The sequence below is a fragment of the Homarus americanus genome, unplaced genomic scaffold (assembly GCF_018991925.1).
Source record: "Homarus americanus isolate GMGI-L3 unplaced genomic scaffold, GMGI_Hamer_2.0 scaffold24922, whole genome shotgun sequence".
NCBI lineage: Eukaryota > Metazoa > Arthropoda > Malacostraca > Decapoda > Nephropidae > Homarus > Homarus americanus.
This window is the reverse complement of record NW_024722610.1, coordinates 1,358,488-1,376,290: the sequence shown is the minus strand read 5'-3', so window position 1 is coordinate 1,376,290 and position 17,803 is coordinate 1,358,488. Positions and strand designations below refer to the sequence as shown.

The 17,803-nt window shown below is 41.2% G+C and overlaps 1 protein-coding gene across 3 annotated transcripts in view; it reads right to left on the bottom strand.

The window, feature by feature from the left end:
• LOC121862868 (hemicentin-1-like) overlaps nt 1–17,803 on the bottom strand; it is an 82,048-nt gene that overhangs the window by 15,243 nt on the left and 49,002 nt on the right. For all 3 annotated transcript variants that reach the window (XM_042361218.1, XM_042361216.1, XM_042361217.1), the window contains one exon: nt 5,232–5,324. In XM_042361218.1, the coding sequence (XP_042217152.1) occupies nt 5,232–5,298 (67 nt within the window). In that variant the 5' untranslated portion in view covers nt 5,299–5,324. The remainder of the gene's footprint in view (nt 1–5,231; nt 5,325–17,803) is intronic.

Here is a 17,803-nt window from a genome sequence, read left to right as displayed (position 1 = left end):
ATGATGTATTGATGAGTATTAATTTTATTCTGATATTTTTTTTCAATGCCTTCAGTGATTTGAGATATACACACCTGAAGTTTAACTCCTAAGGTTTATAATCCCGACAGTCGTTTAATATTACGAAGGTATTAGCTGGGTTAATTGAGCTTTAATAAGACCAGGTGAAGTTACAGGTAGAAAGAGGGAGGTGAAGATTCTTGTATTGTGTGAAAGTGAGGAAAATTATACACTTGAGGTGATTGAGATGCATTGACATACGCTGTACCCCCCTCACTCCCCCCTCACCCCCTCACCCCCCCTTCCACCCCCCTACTTTCAGAGCCCGTACCCCTGCTCTTTCAACCTGTATACCCCCTCCTCACACTCAAGCCACAGGCGACTATAAAAGGGAAATAATACCAGAATGTGTCGAGAGGGGCGCCGCAACACAGCCTATATCCCGCCTCAGCCACCGTCGATCAATAACATCAAAGACTACTTGTGATTGTATCCAGACATGCTAGTGATTGTCCGAGCGCTGGAGCATTGCTTTTTCACTACTGTCCTCAATGAAAAAGCGTTATATCGTTTATAGGTTTTTATTAGTGTCAGTCTAGTGTTATGATTAATCTTCGTACGTGGTCAGTTAAAGACGTGGTTTGTTGATGCGTCGTAGTAATATTTAACTATATAACGTGAGCGTATATTGACCAACGTAAAATTTATCCCATTTAAGGAACGTTTATACTCGTGCTTTTTACGGTACTTTGATTATTTTAAAAAAATCGCACCTGGTTCATTTCTCAATCATCGAGGAAAAAAATAAATCATATTGACGCTAATCTTCCCAGACTATCGAGAAAGTTTCTAAATTGTGGGTCAGAATTTATTGTATATTTCACAGATTATCTGATGAAAGTTTCAGTTTATATTCTACTCATTGTCTTAGTGAAATCGAAAGTTCTTAATGGGTCTTTTTCCTTCACCTGTACACTCATTAACCACAGTTTCTAAGAAGGTGAAGATGTGGAAATTATAACTCTATTGGTCATATCAGGTTTATGCTTCAGATGATTAAACCAAAAACCATTCAGGAGTTCGGGGAATAAATCTAAAGTACAATTATATCACAACACCATACTTAAGTGATGCAATTCTGTCTATAGTGAACTAGACAAGAACAACATAATTTAAGATTGAAAGATATTGACCATTGAAATCAAGAATAGAATATATATGTATACCCTCAAATAGTGACCAAAGATATAGTGTTAAATGAACTAATACACAGAGACCCTGATGACTATTTTGTATACGTATCTATGTATATTTATTTTTTTTAAGTATGACGTTCATGTATTGTTAAACACACATGGGAAATTTTTACTCTCTCATTTGGTGCTAATTGATTATATACAAACATCGCTGAAAAGTAGATTTTACATATTGTTTGGCAGCGTAAGAGTAACGTTCACACGGTTTCTCATGCTGCCTCCACGTAATACCTAACAGAGGATTGATTACCCACACACGTCTACAAGGACAGTGAAATACTCCAGCTTGTTCTCTAACATCTAATATGAACTTCAGTATAAGTCTACACACGAATGCTTCCTCCCGCATTAAATATTGCTCATAAGTAACACCTTTGTCATGGTATCTCAGTGGGCACGCTAGTAGTGTGGAGGGAGGGGGGGGTGTAAGAACCTGCATTCGATTAAGATAAAACATTCATGCCTCGCCACACCATATAACTCCTCCCTCCTTCCCTCCTCCTCCCCTCCCACCTCCTCCCTCCTCCCTCCTCCCTCCCCTCCCCTCCCCACTCCCCACCCCTCCCCTCCCCATGTGTCAGGTGCCACGCCCATTATTGTCCGAGTCATTGTCACTCTTCACGCTCATGTAAGGCTGATGTGCTGGCTGGCGGCTCTACACTGAATAATTAACTCGTACTTGTATCATCACACACACACACACACACACACACACACACTAGCAGCGTGAAATTCGACCTAGCTTTGTGCGTCCGCTGACTGATTGCGCTATGGGGTTATTTTCGTGATGTGAGTTTTGCAATTGTAAAAAAATAAATAAATCATCCGTAATTGCACTTTTTTTTTCTTCATTTGTAAGTAATTTTTGGGGCCATACTTAAATCAAACCTGACAAACAGCAACGTTCCTGGTAAAAAAAGCACATACGCAGCACATATATACACACACACACACGCACACACACACAGCACACACACACACATGCACACACACACGCAGCACACGAGCACACATACACACACACATACACAGAGCACACACACACACACACACACATGAGCAGCACACACACACATGCACACACACACGCACATGCACACACACACATGCACACACATATATATATATATATATATATAAGAGAGAGAGAGAGAGAGATCTTGGCCATGCACCGGGTTAAACTAAAAACATTAATATATAACTTTTTTCACGGCTTCCAACTTCACACTTTGATATTAAATGGATATTGTATGTTTCTAGAAATATTTCACGGTGACTTAAGATTTCATTTCACTTGTACCTGCGGCATAAAAACACACGGGTGATATTTTACCGGGAAATTGAATCCCTGGGAGATCTGGTCACGTTTGGGATAGAGGTGAATAAACGAGGATGTTGTGTTGTGGAAAACTCTTCGTGGTCGGTTACTAGACAAACACAAACACTGCAGTTAACGTGAGATGTCGGGGGGTCAAAAAAATAATAGAGACACAGAGAGAGAGAGAGGGAGAAAAGATAAATGAACACAGAAGGAGAGACACGGAGAAAGAGAGAGTGGGAGAAAAGAGAGAGAAACACGAATAATTATTCGTAAAAGGTAGAGAGAAAGTATAAGTGAGAAACAAAGATAAAGATAAAGTGATGAAGTAAGGTAAAGAGGGGGAAAGAGAATAACAATGGAAATAAAAGAATTTAAATAGAGAAATACAAAGGGAGAAATGGGAGGGGAATAGACAAGGCGAGAGAGAGAGAGAGAGAGAGAGAGAGAGAGAGAGAGAGAGAGAGAGAGAGAGAGAGAGGAACTAATAACCTGACATACACAAGAGATAGGACACTGTATTCCATGATGACTTAGGACAAAACTCATCACCACTTTATACCACGACAATAACTTATATACGAGTCAAGTCTCTCTGGCTGAGTAGGTGGGCAGGAACGAACCTTAAATACTGAAATGATGAGTATCGGGAAATAGTATAATATGCTTCCGTTGTAACCTGTATGTATGTATGTATGTATGTGTGTGTGTCCTGAGGTTTTTAATAGAGGTATCTGACTGGTGGTTCACTCTTGTAGTAGACGACGCAAAAGATAATAATTTTCCCCAAGTTTTAATTATATGATCGTTTGTGTCCAAAGTTTACCTCGCGTTAGTCTTCTATTTTAGGGAAAGTCTCCACCAGATTCTTCCCTAATCTCTTGAATATCTCCCCCAGTCGATCAGGAACTGGAGCGTCTGCCAGGGGATTTATTTTTTTTCCTGTCCGGGTTTTTTTTTTGCGTGTTAATTCCCCCGTCTTGTGAGTTAGTCAACACCGCAGGAACATGAGGAGGAGGAAGGAACTAAACTTTTCTTCTCTGTAAATTCATGCTTTGGTGGCGACACGGACTTCTTCCTTGTGTGTGTGTGTGTGTGTATGTGTGTCTGTGTGTGTGTCTGTGTGTGTGTGTTCCTGTGTGTGTTTATGCGTTTGTGTTTGTATGTATGCGTATGTATATCCGTGTGTGTGCACGTTAATAACTTAGGGGAAAGACTATTCCACAACAAATAACACTCGAATGGCAAACATCAATATATACAATTTATGACCTAAAATAATACAAAAACTAATACTCAATCATATCACAGGGACATATTTTACTCGAAATTATCTATCAAAAGCTAGAAATTATTCACCAAAACCTCGAAATTATCCGCCCAAACCTCGAAATTATCCGCCCAAACCTCGAAATTATCCGCCCAAACCTCGAAATTATCCACCAAAAGTTCGAAATTATCCGCCAAAACCTCGAAATTATCCGCCCAAACCTCGAAATTATCCGCCAAAACCTCGAAATTATCCGCCAAAACCTTGAAATTATCCACCAAAACCTTGAAATTATCCGCCAAAACCTTGAAATTATCTACCAAAAGTTCGAAATTCTTCACCAAAGGCTCAGAAATATTCACCAAAGAGTAACTGTATTACCAATATTCCTCCGCCACCATCAAATTCCTGACAATAAAATAAGTAAAAAATATCTCTGGATTGGTAGTAAATTCAGCTATAAGTGGGAGGACCTCAAGAGACAGCGAATAATATACTTGTCATTGGACCTTACGAGCCACGCTGTCTACGTCTGGTTTAGGTAGATAATAGCCACTTCGTCAGGAGTTACGTGACGGAGAGCATTTTGGCCGAGTGGTAAATAAAAGAAAAAAAAGGTGGAGCTATGTAGACTAAGACTCCCGGATATTTGTGTGGAAATATTCAACGACTTGGAGGAGGGTGTAGGGGGAACGCTGATAGTAATGTCGTTTATGTAATGGAGCGAAGATATTGATGGGGGAGAGACGGTATGGTTGGCAGGTGGGTTAGCAGTTTATTCGTGTGTTTGTTTTTTAATACTTTCTTTCATCTAGTCATTCTTTTCTTATTAAACATCGAGTATTAAGCTTTTAAAACGTTATTTTCTGTACAAATTCATCACGGACTAGAAGCTTTTATTTTATTTTAATTACCTGGAGTATCTATTTACCTTTTATTACACATAAATGTTTGAAGAAGTGGAAGCAAAATTTAGTAACATTCTAGGAGTCTCTTAAAAACGTGATTTATTGCCCATTAGATTCAGTTTTTCCATTACCATTAAGTTGAGGCTTGACTGACTCTCCTGAAGACTTAGAGAGGGAAGGTTCTTACCACATATTATCCTTCCTGTGTCCCCGCTGTCAAGGTCCGATCATTTATTCACGAAAAAAAGTTATACGTTGTATCTCTGAGCCGTTTGTCTTACCTACTGGCAGTCCACTGAATTTTTTATGGGGTTTGGCCTCTGGTAGACTGAAGGTATGTGTGGCCAGGGTGGGTATGGCGATTATGGTTATCTAGGGCCACACTGGAAGTACGTATGGCCAAGGTAGTTATTACACACTTAAAGTTAGTTAGGGGCCACATTGGAGGTATGTATGGCCAGGATAGCTAATATACTTACCGTTGGCCAGGGCCACACTGGATATAAGTATGGCTGTTGTGACTATGGCAGTGAAGGTGATGGCCATGGCTGCTCAGGTGTTCTCCTCCACCTCTGAAAGGGACAAAATAAACTCGTTAACACCTGTGAACCTCTACTGACGTATCTACTGGTGGGAATTATGTAAACAAACATTTTATACATGTAACCGCCCTGGTGATCTGGCCTGGGGGGAATATCTCGCTAATGATGGTGTTTGCTGGTGGTAGTTAAGTATGTAAATAAATCTGTGTTATTAGATTATCGTGTTGGACCCCCGGCCTGGGAAGGTTGTACTTGACAGAATTCAAAGCATAATTTGAGAATATTTTCACACAATATATATTTTTGATGCGGGTTTTTTTTTTACCTAGAAATCCAAGTTGGAAAGATTTACTGTTTGCAGATGTTTGCCGTTTCATTCTGTTAAGACAAATAAATAAAATCGTTTCACACTGCAATAACACACTAGGGAATAAAATGTTTGTCTCGAGTCAATGATAGAAAACCCAATACTGGTGGTGGCGGCCTTCAACATGGTACATCGACCCTCTGAGTGGACGGGCGCTGGTGGTGCTGGTGGTGGTGGTGTTGACTATTGGAGCTCCTTGATACATGGTGTGTCGTGAGGCGAGGTGGAGCGCCTCTCTCTCTCTCTCACTTTCTCTCTCTCTCATGCAAAGAACACAATAAATAGAGAAGGAAAAGAAAGAGAGAGAGAGAGAGAGAGAGAGAGAGAGAAGGAAAAGAAAGAAAGAGAGAGAGAGAGAGAGAGAGAGAAGGGGGTAATGACCATCACTAATTTACTCACTACCTGTAATTACACACTGTAGTAATTTCCAATGTTATGTACGTCTTCTGAAAATAGATCTTAGTGATTTATAAATAACACATGGCCCTCAATATGAGATTCCAACCCAGGTCCTGTCCATGAGGAAGCGAAGACAAAGTACCTTTAAGCCATACCCTGGTTTTGTCTTGCTGTTTGGTGCTGCTTGTCCGCCTGTCTGGTTCTTGAATCGTAGAAATAATATTGGTTGGAATGTAATCAAACTTTAAACAAAAATCTAAACCTTTGTATTAATAGCTCAGATCATCTTGTTTTAGTTCGGTTTAATTTGTGTTTCATCTTTGCTCATTATCTGGGATTTTGTTCTTATAAAATATAGGTTATCTAACAGCCTTGGCCAACGTACTCTAATGTCCTCCATACTCTGGGGTCAAAGGTTCTTCTACTTGTAATTCAGTTTTGCTAATTGCTACGAATATTTTTGTTGTCTTAAATAGCCACTTTTTTGGGGATTTTGTATTGCCTGGTTTTTGTTCACACTTGTCCGAATTTAGGTCTTGGAGTTAATTAAAGGCGTTAATAATCAAATCAGAGATGAAAAGAGTTTTTTTTTAAGTTAATAAAACATCAAAGGAAGATAAATAGGTACACACACACACACACACACACACACACACACACACACACACACACACACACACACAGCAGGAAACGGCTTTTAAGTTCAATGGGTTCTGTGTTTGGGCAAACGGTGTCTATAATTAAACAGCGACGCACGGAACACGACGCACGGAACACAACGCACGGAACACGACGCACGGAACACGACACACAATGTTACTTGCACACTTTAAGCTCACGGATCGGTATTGAAAGTGACCGAGAGAAAATTGAAGAGAACAATTGATTGAGCGATAAATAAGTAAAGAAACTGTACAATACGGAGTGAATCCTGGTGAGCAATTAACATCCTCACACCAGGGGGGAAGGGAAAGTGGAGGGGCAGGAGGAGGAAAGGAGGAAGGATTAGATAGGGGGCAGGAGGAAGGAGGAAGGATTTGATAGGGGGGCAGGAGGAAGGTGGGAAGGATTTGATAGGGGGCAGGAGGAGGAAAGGAGGGAAGGATTAGATGGGGGGCAGGAGGAGGAAAGGAGGGAAGGATTTGATAGAGGGCAGGAGGAGGAAAGGAGGGGCAGGAGGAGGAAAGGAGGGAAGATTTGATAGGGGCAGGAGGAAGGTGGGAAGGATTTGATAGGGGCAGGAGGAGGAAAGGAGGAAGGATTTGATAGGGGGGCAGGAGGAAGGTGGGAAGGATTTGATAGGGCAGGAGGAGAAAGGAGAGACGGATTTGATGGGGGCAGGAGGAAGGTGGGAAGGATTTGATGGGGGGCAGGAGGAGGAAAGGAGGAAAGGATTTGATAGGGGTGGGAGGAAGGTGGGAAGGATTTGATAGGGGGAGCAGGAGGAGGAAAGGAGGGAAGGATTTGATGAGGGGGCAGGAGGAAGGTGGGAAGGATTTGATGGGGAGGAGGAGGGAGGAAGTTAGATAGGGGCAGGGAGGAGGAAAGGAGGGAAGGATTGATAGAGGGCAGGAGGAGGAAAGGAGGGGGCAGGAGGAGGAAAGGAGGGAAGGATTTGATGGGGGCAGGAGGAAGGTGGGAATGATTTGATAGGGGGCAGGAGGAGGAAAGGAGAGAAGATTTGATAGGGGGCAGGAGGAAGGTAAAGGATTTGATAGGGGGCAGGAGGAGGAAAGGAGAGAAGGATTTGATAGGGGACGGGAAGAGGAAAGAGGAAGGATTGATAGGGGGCAGGAGGAAGATGGGAAGGATTTGATGGGGGCAGGAGGAAGGTGGGAAGGATTTGATTGAGGGCAGGAGGAGGAAAGGAGGAAGGATTTGATGGGGGGCAGGAGGAGGAAAGGAGGGAAGGATTAGATAGAGACAGGAGGAGGAAAGGAGGGAAGATAGGGGGCAGGAGGAGGGAAGGAGGGAAGGTTGATGGGGGGCAGGAGGAGGGAAGGAGGGAAGGATTTGATAGGGGCAGGAGGAAGGTGGGAAGGATTTGATAGGGGGGCAGGAGGAGGAGGGATTTGAGGAGGAGGGGGAAGGATTTGATGGGGGCAGGAGGAAGGTGGGAAGGATTTGATAGGGGGCAGGAGGAGGGAGGAGAGGGAAAGGAGGGGGGCAGGAGGAGGAGGAAGAGGGAAAGAGGGAAGGATTTGATAGGGGACAGGAGGAGGAAAGGAGGGAAGGATTTGATAGAGGGCAGGAGGAAGGTGGGAAGGATTTGATAGGGGGCAGGAGGAGGAAAGGAGGGAAGGATTAGATAGGGGGCAGGAGGAAGGTGGGAAGGAATGTAAAGGGAGGGGAGGAATAAGATGGAAGAAAAGAATAAGGAAGAGACAGAAGGAAAGCAGACGGAAGGCAGATAAAATACACCCAAAGAAAGAGACAGACAGATAGACAGACAGACAGAAAATATTACCATAGCAAAAAAAAAAATAATAATCAAAAACACAAACATAATAAATAAGATACAGAGGAAATCAGAAAAAAAAACACCGCCACTAACATTACTACCATACGGAAATACAGGACACGCCCATCAGAACAGTGGGTGGGCGGCGACTCAGGACACCAACACTCGGGTACCCATGCAAGTCGCCGTTAATTACTACACCGTTAGATCCTCTACCATTCATCCCATCCACCAGGCAGATGAGGCGGTACGTGGTGTGTGGGTTTGTGTGTGTGTGTGGGTTTGTGTGTGTTTGTGTGTGGGTTTGTGTGTGGGTTTGTGTGTGTTTTGTGTGTGGGTGGGTTGTGTGTGGGTGGTGTGTGTTTGTGTGTGTGTGGGTTTGTGTGTGTGTGGGTTTGTGTGGATTTGTGTGTGTGTGGGTTTGTGTTTGTGTGTTTGTGTGTGATATTCATATGTGCGTGCATTCATTTTTGTGTGTTTGTGTATAAATGCGCACATGTGTAACGCAAGCCCGTATGTATGTATGTATATATATATATGTATGTATGTATGTATGTGAATGAAACATGCTCTCGTATGTTTACATAACCATGAGTATGCGTCAGTATTGTGAGTTATATGTAGGAATAACAATACCAAGATATATGAGCACAATTATGAGAACTGTCCTCATAATACCTACAGCTCCCCCTTCCCTCCCTCTCCCACACCCCCCTCCCCATAATCTGTCTTGCCTGGGATATATACAGTATATGTGACGCCCCACCACCACCACATGAATCATACATACTTACTCACTGAATATTTAATAGCTCATGATGAATAACTTCCGTGACAGATAATAAACCTGCATAATAGTTGTGAGTTTGTTAATAGATAGTGGGGAATAATCTCTCGCTCTCTCTCTCTCTCTCTCTCGTAGCAAAAACAACGATAGAAACAGAGAGAGAGAGAGAGAGAGAGAGAGAGAGAGATAAGATAATATCGCATGGAAATCAGGAACACACTGAAATAATCTAATAAAGTTCCTCATTTGAAAACACATATACGCTATAGTGTTCTGACTGTGAATGTAGACCAGTGTTATAAAAGACTGTAAATAATATAAAAATACACACACACAATCGCCTCAATTTACAATATATCATTTGACCTCGAGAAGGGAGTCTTTTCTAAGGTTTTGTCATGTGATATACGGAGTCTCTTTACTGGTGTGTATAGGAAATATATGTGTAATATTTTGATTTGTTATTCAGTTTTTCATGTAAGTTTGGTGGTGATTTTTGTATTTCATATTTTTTTTTTTTTAGATGTTATGGAGTGTTAGTTAACGTCTTCTTTTGATGTGTTTTCATATTTCTAAAATGTGTGTGTGTGTGTGTGTGTGCGTGCGTGTGTGTGTGTGTGTGTGTGGAGGGACGGAGACCAATTTCACCTGTGAGATTCACCTGTGTCGACCTCGAACTTTGGTAATTGGCTCTCTAAGTCTCGTACCAACAGTCTTAAACACACATACACACACACACACACACACACACACCGCTTAAAAGTATATTACAAAAAAGTACGTTATATAAAAGTATATATTCATTCCATAACAGTAAAAAAAAAAATCTTACAAATCAGAGACCATGCTTAGTTGACGCAAAAAACCAAAACCAAAACACAATCTTATTTCCGGGTTATTGGGGCACTTATATCCACCCTTTGGAAGGAGTCGTGTTGGAGCTGCTGTGATTAGTCTTCGCTCGCCTTTAATCCAGTCAATTACAGTCACACGCCATCCTACTGTTTCTAGACAGATCTTGAACTTGATTTACCGGTGTGTTTGTCCAGTTCACTCAGGTAACTGTTGAAGTTGATCCATTTGTTTTTGTCATTGTTTATGTTTTATGGGATTTTTTTAGTTAGTTTGTTTTTTGTTTTATAAGAGATGGAAGTTTTTGTTATTGTTTTCTGTGTTTTTCTTTCTTTTGAGGATTAGAAATCTCCACTCGCCCCTTTGACACCTTCCCTTACCTATTTGACACCTTCCCTTACCTATTTGACACCTTCCCTTACCTATTTGACACCTTCCCTTACCTATTTGACACCTTCCCTTACCTATTTGACACCTTCCCTTACCTATTTAACACCTTCCCTTACATATTTGACACCTACCTATTTAACCCTTCCTTAACTTCCTTACATTTTGACACCTTCCCTATTCATTTGACACCCCCACCCCCTCCTGACACCTTCTCTTCCCCTCTGACATCTCCTCCATCCATTTGACACCTTCCCCCACCTCCCTGACACCTCCCCCACCCCCTGACACCTCCCCTGTCCCCCATCCCCATCCCCTGACACCTCCCCATCCCCTGACACCTCCCATCCCCTGACACCTCCCCCACCCTCCAACCTCCCCACCCCTTGACACACCCTCACCCCTCCCCTCTTGACACCTCCCCATCCCTCTTCACACCTCCCCTCACCCATTTGACCCTATGGACAATTGGCATGAATGGATTACGGTAACTTGCTTTCCCTCAACACCAAGAAGAGATCGATTGCCAGATTGGCTTTGCACTTACGTTGTTATTCTGCTGGTTGGCGTGTAGGTGGAACATAATGAGGGACAGCTAACTAATTTTTGTTTACACCTTAGAGTATAAACCCCCATTGTATTGTAGAGATTGGTGATGAAACCTCCACCAGAGATATAACCTGTCTTTCTGTGTCTGTCTGTCTGTCTGTCTGTCTCTACGTACACGTTATCTGCAATATCATTTGGAGAATTGACCTTTATTCCAGATCTCTTTTTCTCCTATATCTCTCTCCATTCATTCTTCTTGCTTTCTCTCTTTCCTCTTCTTTTACTTCTCTCTGTCTTCCCACCTTAATATCAAATTCCTTTAACGTCTTTATTTTTTTTTATTTTCCCTTCCATTCCATCGCTGTTTTACATATCATTGTCTCTATCCCATATTGTCTTAATCTCCCTTCCCATCATATATTCTCCTTTCCCATATGTTGTAGTTTTGATTTCTCTTAATATATTTCTATTACCTTTTTATCTCTGTTCCATGTCCTATTCTATATCGACTTTTCCATATTTTACATTTTTATTTACTTTTCTATACATGTTTCCTTTGTGTGCCGTCTTCCCTTCCTCCCTGCCCCTCCCTCCTCTCCCTTCTCTCTTCCAACCCATTGCCTCCTCCGCACCAACCAGTCAACCAGTTAGCCAGTCAGACAGTCAGTCATTCGACATCCTCCACCAACCAGTCGGCGGAATTTTAAACGCGATTAGGGGGAAATTTTTCTGAATGCTGCCACTATCAAGACTCTGAAGGCTCTTGGTTTAAGTCAAGGGTGAGAGAGAGAGAGAGAGAGAGAGAGAGAGAGAGAGAGAGTTTTATACGTCGTGCTGCACTGTCGCTGTAGGCTGCTGTAATTGGGTTCGCTGGTATGGTTCCGTAGTGTTGGCCATTGTGAGTCATATTGTGTGGTGCCTCAGCTGAGATTCGCCTTGTTATACCAGGCTTTGTGTCGACAAGGAGTCTGTGGTCTTACTTATGGAGCTGAGAGAGAGAGAGAGAGAGAGAGAGAGAGAGAGAGAGAGAGAGAGAGAGAGATCAACTAAGATTATCCAGTCTGGCAGTTAAAAAAAAGAATTTCCTAAGTTAGTAAGGTTAGTGGGATGCGGCGGTCGAGTGGAGACGGCACTTCCCTTTATCCTAAATGTTCCTGGTTCAATCATGGGCCACACCTAGTCCACCCAGCTGTAAAAGGCTACCTTACTGTATAGTTTGGGAAGTGGCGTCGATCGAGTTCAATGCCAGACACGTCACCTCCTTGTTCATTGATGGCTTAATTACATTAGTTTATAGACCGTGAATATGGGAACCATTCTCATATTCATTCATCCAAGTACAAGTGTTTCCTTATCTGACTGAACGATTATTTATTTATCGAGTATTATTTAACGTAGAAAATTGCCACGCCTTAGCCATTCAGTATTGACTTCTGATATGAATTCGCTTCCGTCTTTGTATCATATTGACGGCACATATGGGACTCTCCTTCACCATCTAGAACTAGAAGTATAACTTAATGATATCTTGTGCGAGGCGAAGGTTCGGTCATTCAACTTCTACTGAAAGCCGTCACATGAAGAAAATCGAAGCAGCGCAAGTAAAATTCTGGAAGAGGGTGTTGACAACTCCTTAGCCAGTTAAGAGTATTTTTATCAGGAATTTAATCAGAGTAATGTATAGAAGACGAGTTATTAGACTCTTGACATTTACTGAAAATAATGATGCAGAAAAGCTCTTTAAGTGTCAGGGAAAGATATAAACAAACAGATCAACACCACAGTTATACGTCAATTAAATGTATATGAACCAAGAACTCGAATATTACCTAGTAGCGATAGTGATAGAGAGAGGAAGAATTATATTTTTTTCAAGGTAACTCCATATAATTCCCTTATTAGCTACGTCATGCAGCTCTATGAATGCTAGTCCTGATTAATTAACTCACGTAATGACTCAGTTTATGACTTTGTGTTGTATTAATTATTCACGACTATTCTTTATTCAGTTCCTCGGTATGGGCAGCCTGTAAGGTAATTAACACAAAGATTCTAATTTAGTCAACACTGCCTACCTTCTCTCGGGTATTTTCTCAGTAAGATCCGAGTAAGAAATAGGCCTTTAAAAACCCTTCAGGTATATTTATATTTTTTTTATAAGCCAAGTTCATCTCTCAAAACACTCACCCGTGTAATTGCCGTGTGCTGATGTATCATTTTTATCTGTGTTTTTTAGGTAAAGAAAGTTTTAGGTTGGGTAGTGCAAGGTCGAGAGCGTAAGAGGCCTGTAACAGAACCCTGAGGAAGGAAAACAAATGATGATGGAGAGTTAAAGAGAGGAAGGAAATTTTATCAACTGGAGCTTTACTGTTTTTCTTGTTCTTCCTAATCTTCTTCTTCCTTGTGTTTCCATTTTGGGTGGGATCTGTTTCGCAGGCTCTTTCCTCCCCTCTCCTCAGCCATTTTCCCTCTCCTCAGCCACCCCCCCTCTCCTCAGCCACTTCCCCTCTCCTCAGCCACTCCCCTCTCCTCAGCCACTCCCCTCTCCTCAGCCACTCCCCCTCTCCTCAGCCACTTTCCCTCGAGTTGCAACTTAGAATTCATTGAGTCTTTACGTGATCTATACGAATTAATGACGTCATGCACAAGATGCCTTTTGTAAGGAGAGTTTTTATTTATTTTTTTTTTCCGACGTAAGAAGTTGTCCCAGTCTGTCCGTTACGGTGACTGACTTACACGCCCTCACACACAAAGGTAACACGTATTCCCAGCCATAAACGCGTTGGACAGAAAAGTAAATACTCTGACAGTGTAAAAGATGAAACCGAGATAACGATTGAAAAACATGGAGGAGGAGAACACTAAACTAAAGATATGTGATAAAAAAAAAGTGAAAACAAAGAGAGACAACAAAAGAGGCAGTTTAGTGAGAGAGTGAGAGCCAAGATTAACAGAATTGAATCATTTGTGCAAAAAAAATAAATAAAAAAAAATCGCGCGAAACTAACACCCATTGTTCCACTCGACCGATCCCTTGATGTGATCCAGGCCCCGATATCGACAGGGATAAGCGAGCCTGTCGTGATGGCTCACTGACCCGGCAGATAACACAGGGAACATCACACTTAAGAACTAGAGGAAATAGCACTGTCTCTTCCCCTCGTCTATTGTACCAGTCGGAAACTCTGTGCTAAATTAAGTTCTTTGGCTGATACCTAGGTTTTTCAGGGATAATTAAATGGGTCACAAAATAAATTCAGGGCACCTATCTCGCTCGTTTTACGGGGAAAATGTGGCTGACGAACTACTGAGCTTGATGAGAGAGAGAGAGAGAGAGAGAGAGAGAGAGAGAGAGAGAGAGAGAGAGACCAAACGCCTCTGAAGGAGTAGAACGAGAAATTGGTGGTGAGAAGTGAGCTTGGCGAGACTCTGCCAACACCCTCACTGCTGTTTATGCTGATATGCTCAGGATTTACATATATTAACCATTTGGCATTTTACGGTATGAACACTCAACAATCTCTCCAATAGATAAGAAAAAACAACAACAATTATATTATTACAAATATTACTAGAAAAAAAAGGTGGGGGGGTTTTATTCCGTCTTAGTCTAGTGTGTACCGTTATAAAGGCAGGCCAAACAGTAAAGAATAATAGAGCTTGGATGACTTAAGCCCACCACTTGCAATGACAAACTGGATACGTAATTTCTCGACCAGTTCTCCTCCTCCCCAGCCCTCGCCCTCTCCTATCTTCTCGCCCTTCACCCTCCTCCTCACTCTCTCCCTCCTCCTTACCCCTCACCCTCTCCCACCTCTTTATCCCCCTCACCCTCTCCCTCCTCCTTACCCCTCTCCTTCCCCTTCCCTCCCTTACCCCTCCTCTCCCTCCTTCCCCTTACCCCTCTCCTTCCTCCTTTCCCTCTTCCTCCTCCTTACCCCTCTCCTTCCTCCTTTCCCTCTCCCTCTTCCTTACCCCCCTCCTCCCCACCCTCCTCCTTACCCTCTCTCCATCCTCCTTATCCTCACCCCTCCTCCTCCTCCTTACCCCTCCTACCAAGCTCTCCCCCTTGCAATAAAAATGCAAATTAGTAGAGCCCTTCACACATGAAAAAAAATATACGATAAAATCTTATGATAAAAGTAGGAACGAACAATTATGGACAAGAACTAGGAATATATTTTCATATTTATTTTCTTTATATATACGTGGGTAGATATATACAATACTATACAATACAATACAATCCAATACAATACAATACAATACAATACGTAGATAGATAAATGTTAACTAGACAGGTAGATAAATAGATTGCTAATAATAATAGTTATATCCAGCATAATTGTCCACCTAATGGCGTTTCCTCTCCTGTGGACTGTGAGGGAAAATTGTTTTAAGGTGATTTTTTTTAGGTAAATTTAGGTCGTCAGAGGGCATAGGATATTGGGTTTGGGTTCTGTGTTTGTGTTTGTTTGTGGGGTGTGTGTGTGGTGTCTGTCGGTGTGGTGTGTGGTTTGTTTGTCTGTGTGTGTGTGTCTGTGTCTGTGTGTGGTGTGTATGTCTGTCTGTCTTTTTTCGTCCATTCACACAAGGCGCCCCTCCCCCCTCCCCCCCCCCCAAGAAAAAAGGATTATTCCCTTAATGAGATGTAAATAATTATCTTTTTAACTATTTACTGAAAAAAAATTGTTCATTCACTGTCAAAAAAGTCATGATTTTTTTTATATTTCGATTTTTTTTCTTCTATTTTCTTTATAACTAAAATTTATGTAAGGTATAACCGAAAATTATATGGAAATGAAATTTGTGAAAAATAAATTAACAGTATTGCCAACTCCTTCGTAACAAGATACAAGGTGAAGTATTAACAACGAAAGTAACATTAACAGCGGTAGTAACATTTAATAGCGAAAGTAGTAATAGCGAAAGTAACATTAACAGCGAAATCAACATTTAACATAGAAAGTAAATTAACAGGGAAAGTAACATTTAACAGCGAAAGTAACATTAATAGCCAAAGTAACATTTAACATAGAAAGTAAATTAACAGGGAAAGTAACATTAACAGCGAAAGTAACAGTAACAGCTAAAAAAACACAAACCGCAAAAGTAGCATTAACAGCAAAAGTAGCATTAACAGCAAAAGTAACATTAACAGCGAAAGTAACAGTAACAGCTAAAATAACACAAACAGCAAAAGTAGCATTAAGAGCAAAAGTAAGAGCGGAACAGAGGAATGAGAATGCTGGATCTAGGCAGCAAAACAAACCGTGCAGCATGTCAGTGAAGCACCTACAGTAACAGCATCAACAGCATACAAATACCATAATGAGGGCACAGCAGCGACAGCAAAACACAGCAGGAGAACCTCGAGGATACAGCAACAGAACAATGCAACAGAACACAGCAAAATTATCAGGTGAGCACAGAGTATCAGCATAACACAGCAGGAATACCTCATGGGCACAGCAGCAGAATCAAAACGCTTAAACACAGCAACAATAAAAATAATAAGTCAGTGAAATTAACAGGATTAACAGCAACAAAGAACAGCCATGAATACCACGATACCTCATCAACAGCAGCAAAATATACGCGACTAACATCATGGCACAGCAGTAAAAAAAAAAATATCACGTATCTATAAGAGCTACGAATCACAACAGCAGCAATATATAGCACTAAAGAAAAAATAATATACAGTATATATTGTACTGTCCGGTAGTTCTGTAACGTGCAGGAATAATGTAGGTGAAATTGTTCAGAAATATTTTTTTTTTTTTTTTTTATTCCGTCCATAAAAGAATAAGAAAAATGTAATGCACTGAATGACGACATTTTACCTGATTTTGATATAACAGCTTCTCTCTTTCTCTGTTTCGTTATTTTTCATTTTTATTAATATTATTACTATTATTGTTTTTATTATTATTATTACTGTTACGATTATTATTGTAACTATTATTATTGCTTCGATTATTATTATTATTTCACCGTAACATAACGACTATTTTCTAGTTTTGTCATCATTAATATTATAAATAATGTTCAAATATACAATTACTGGAAAATCTATTAAGAAAAGACGAAGGAAAAACGAGAGGGTAATAATTATCTCAGCGTCAAGGCAGATGGTGCAGAGCGAACGAGTCTCCGCTAAAAAAATTTAAATCTCCGTAAGCAAAAAAAAATATGCGAGGGAGTTGGCAAGGGGAAGGAATTTCATTAGGATGATCTTAACACCGCCATCCAATTAAACCAAACGCCTAGGGAAGCCTCACACGGGGGGCGAGAGCGTCTCATAAACAGAAGGGCCAAGTTAACGTGTAAGATGAAAACTTGTGGTGAAATGAGACATCGTTTCTGGACAAGTGCCGATTTTTTTTTTTGGGGGGTGAGGAAGACCTTGACTAGCGTGAATACTATTTATATATATTTTATTTTTTAAATTCTTATCTTTCCTGACTTGACTGATTGAGTATTTCGCATGAGAGGGAGGGTGGAGGGTACCTTTTTTGTAGTTTAATGCAGCTAATGATAAATGATTTCAGGGTTATCCTTGTTTTTTAATTAGTTGGTGAGTAGTTTCCCAGACAAGGTGCAGGTATTGGCGAAGAAAAAAGTTTAGAAAGGACGAAGAAATTGACAGTTAAAAAAGGTGGAGTCTGGCGGGAGATAAATTAAGGCAGTTAGGGAGAGACAGG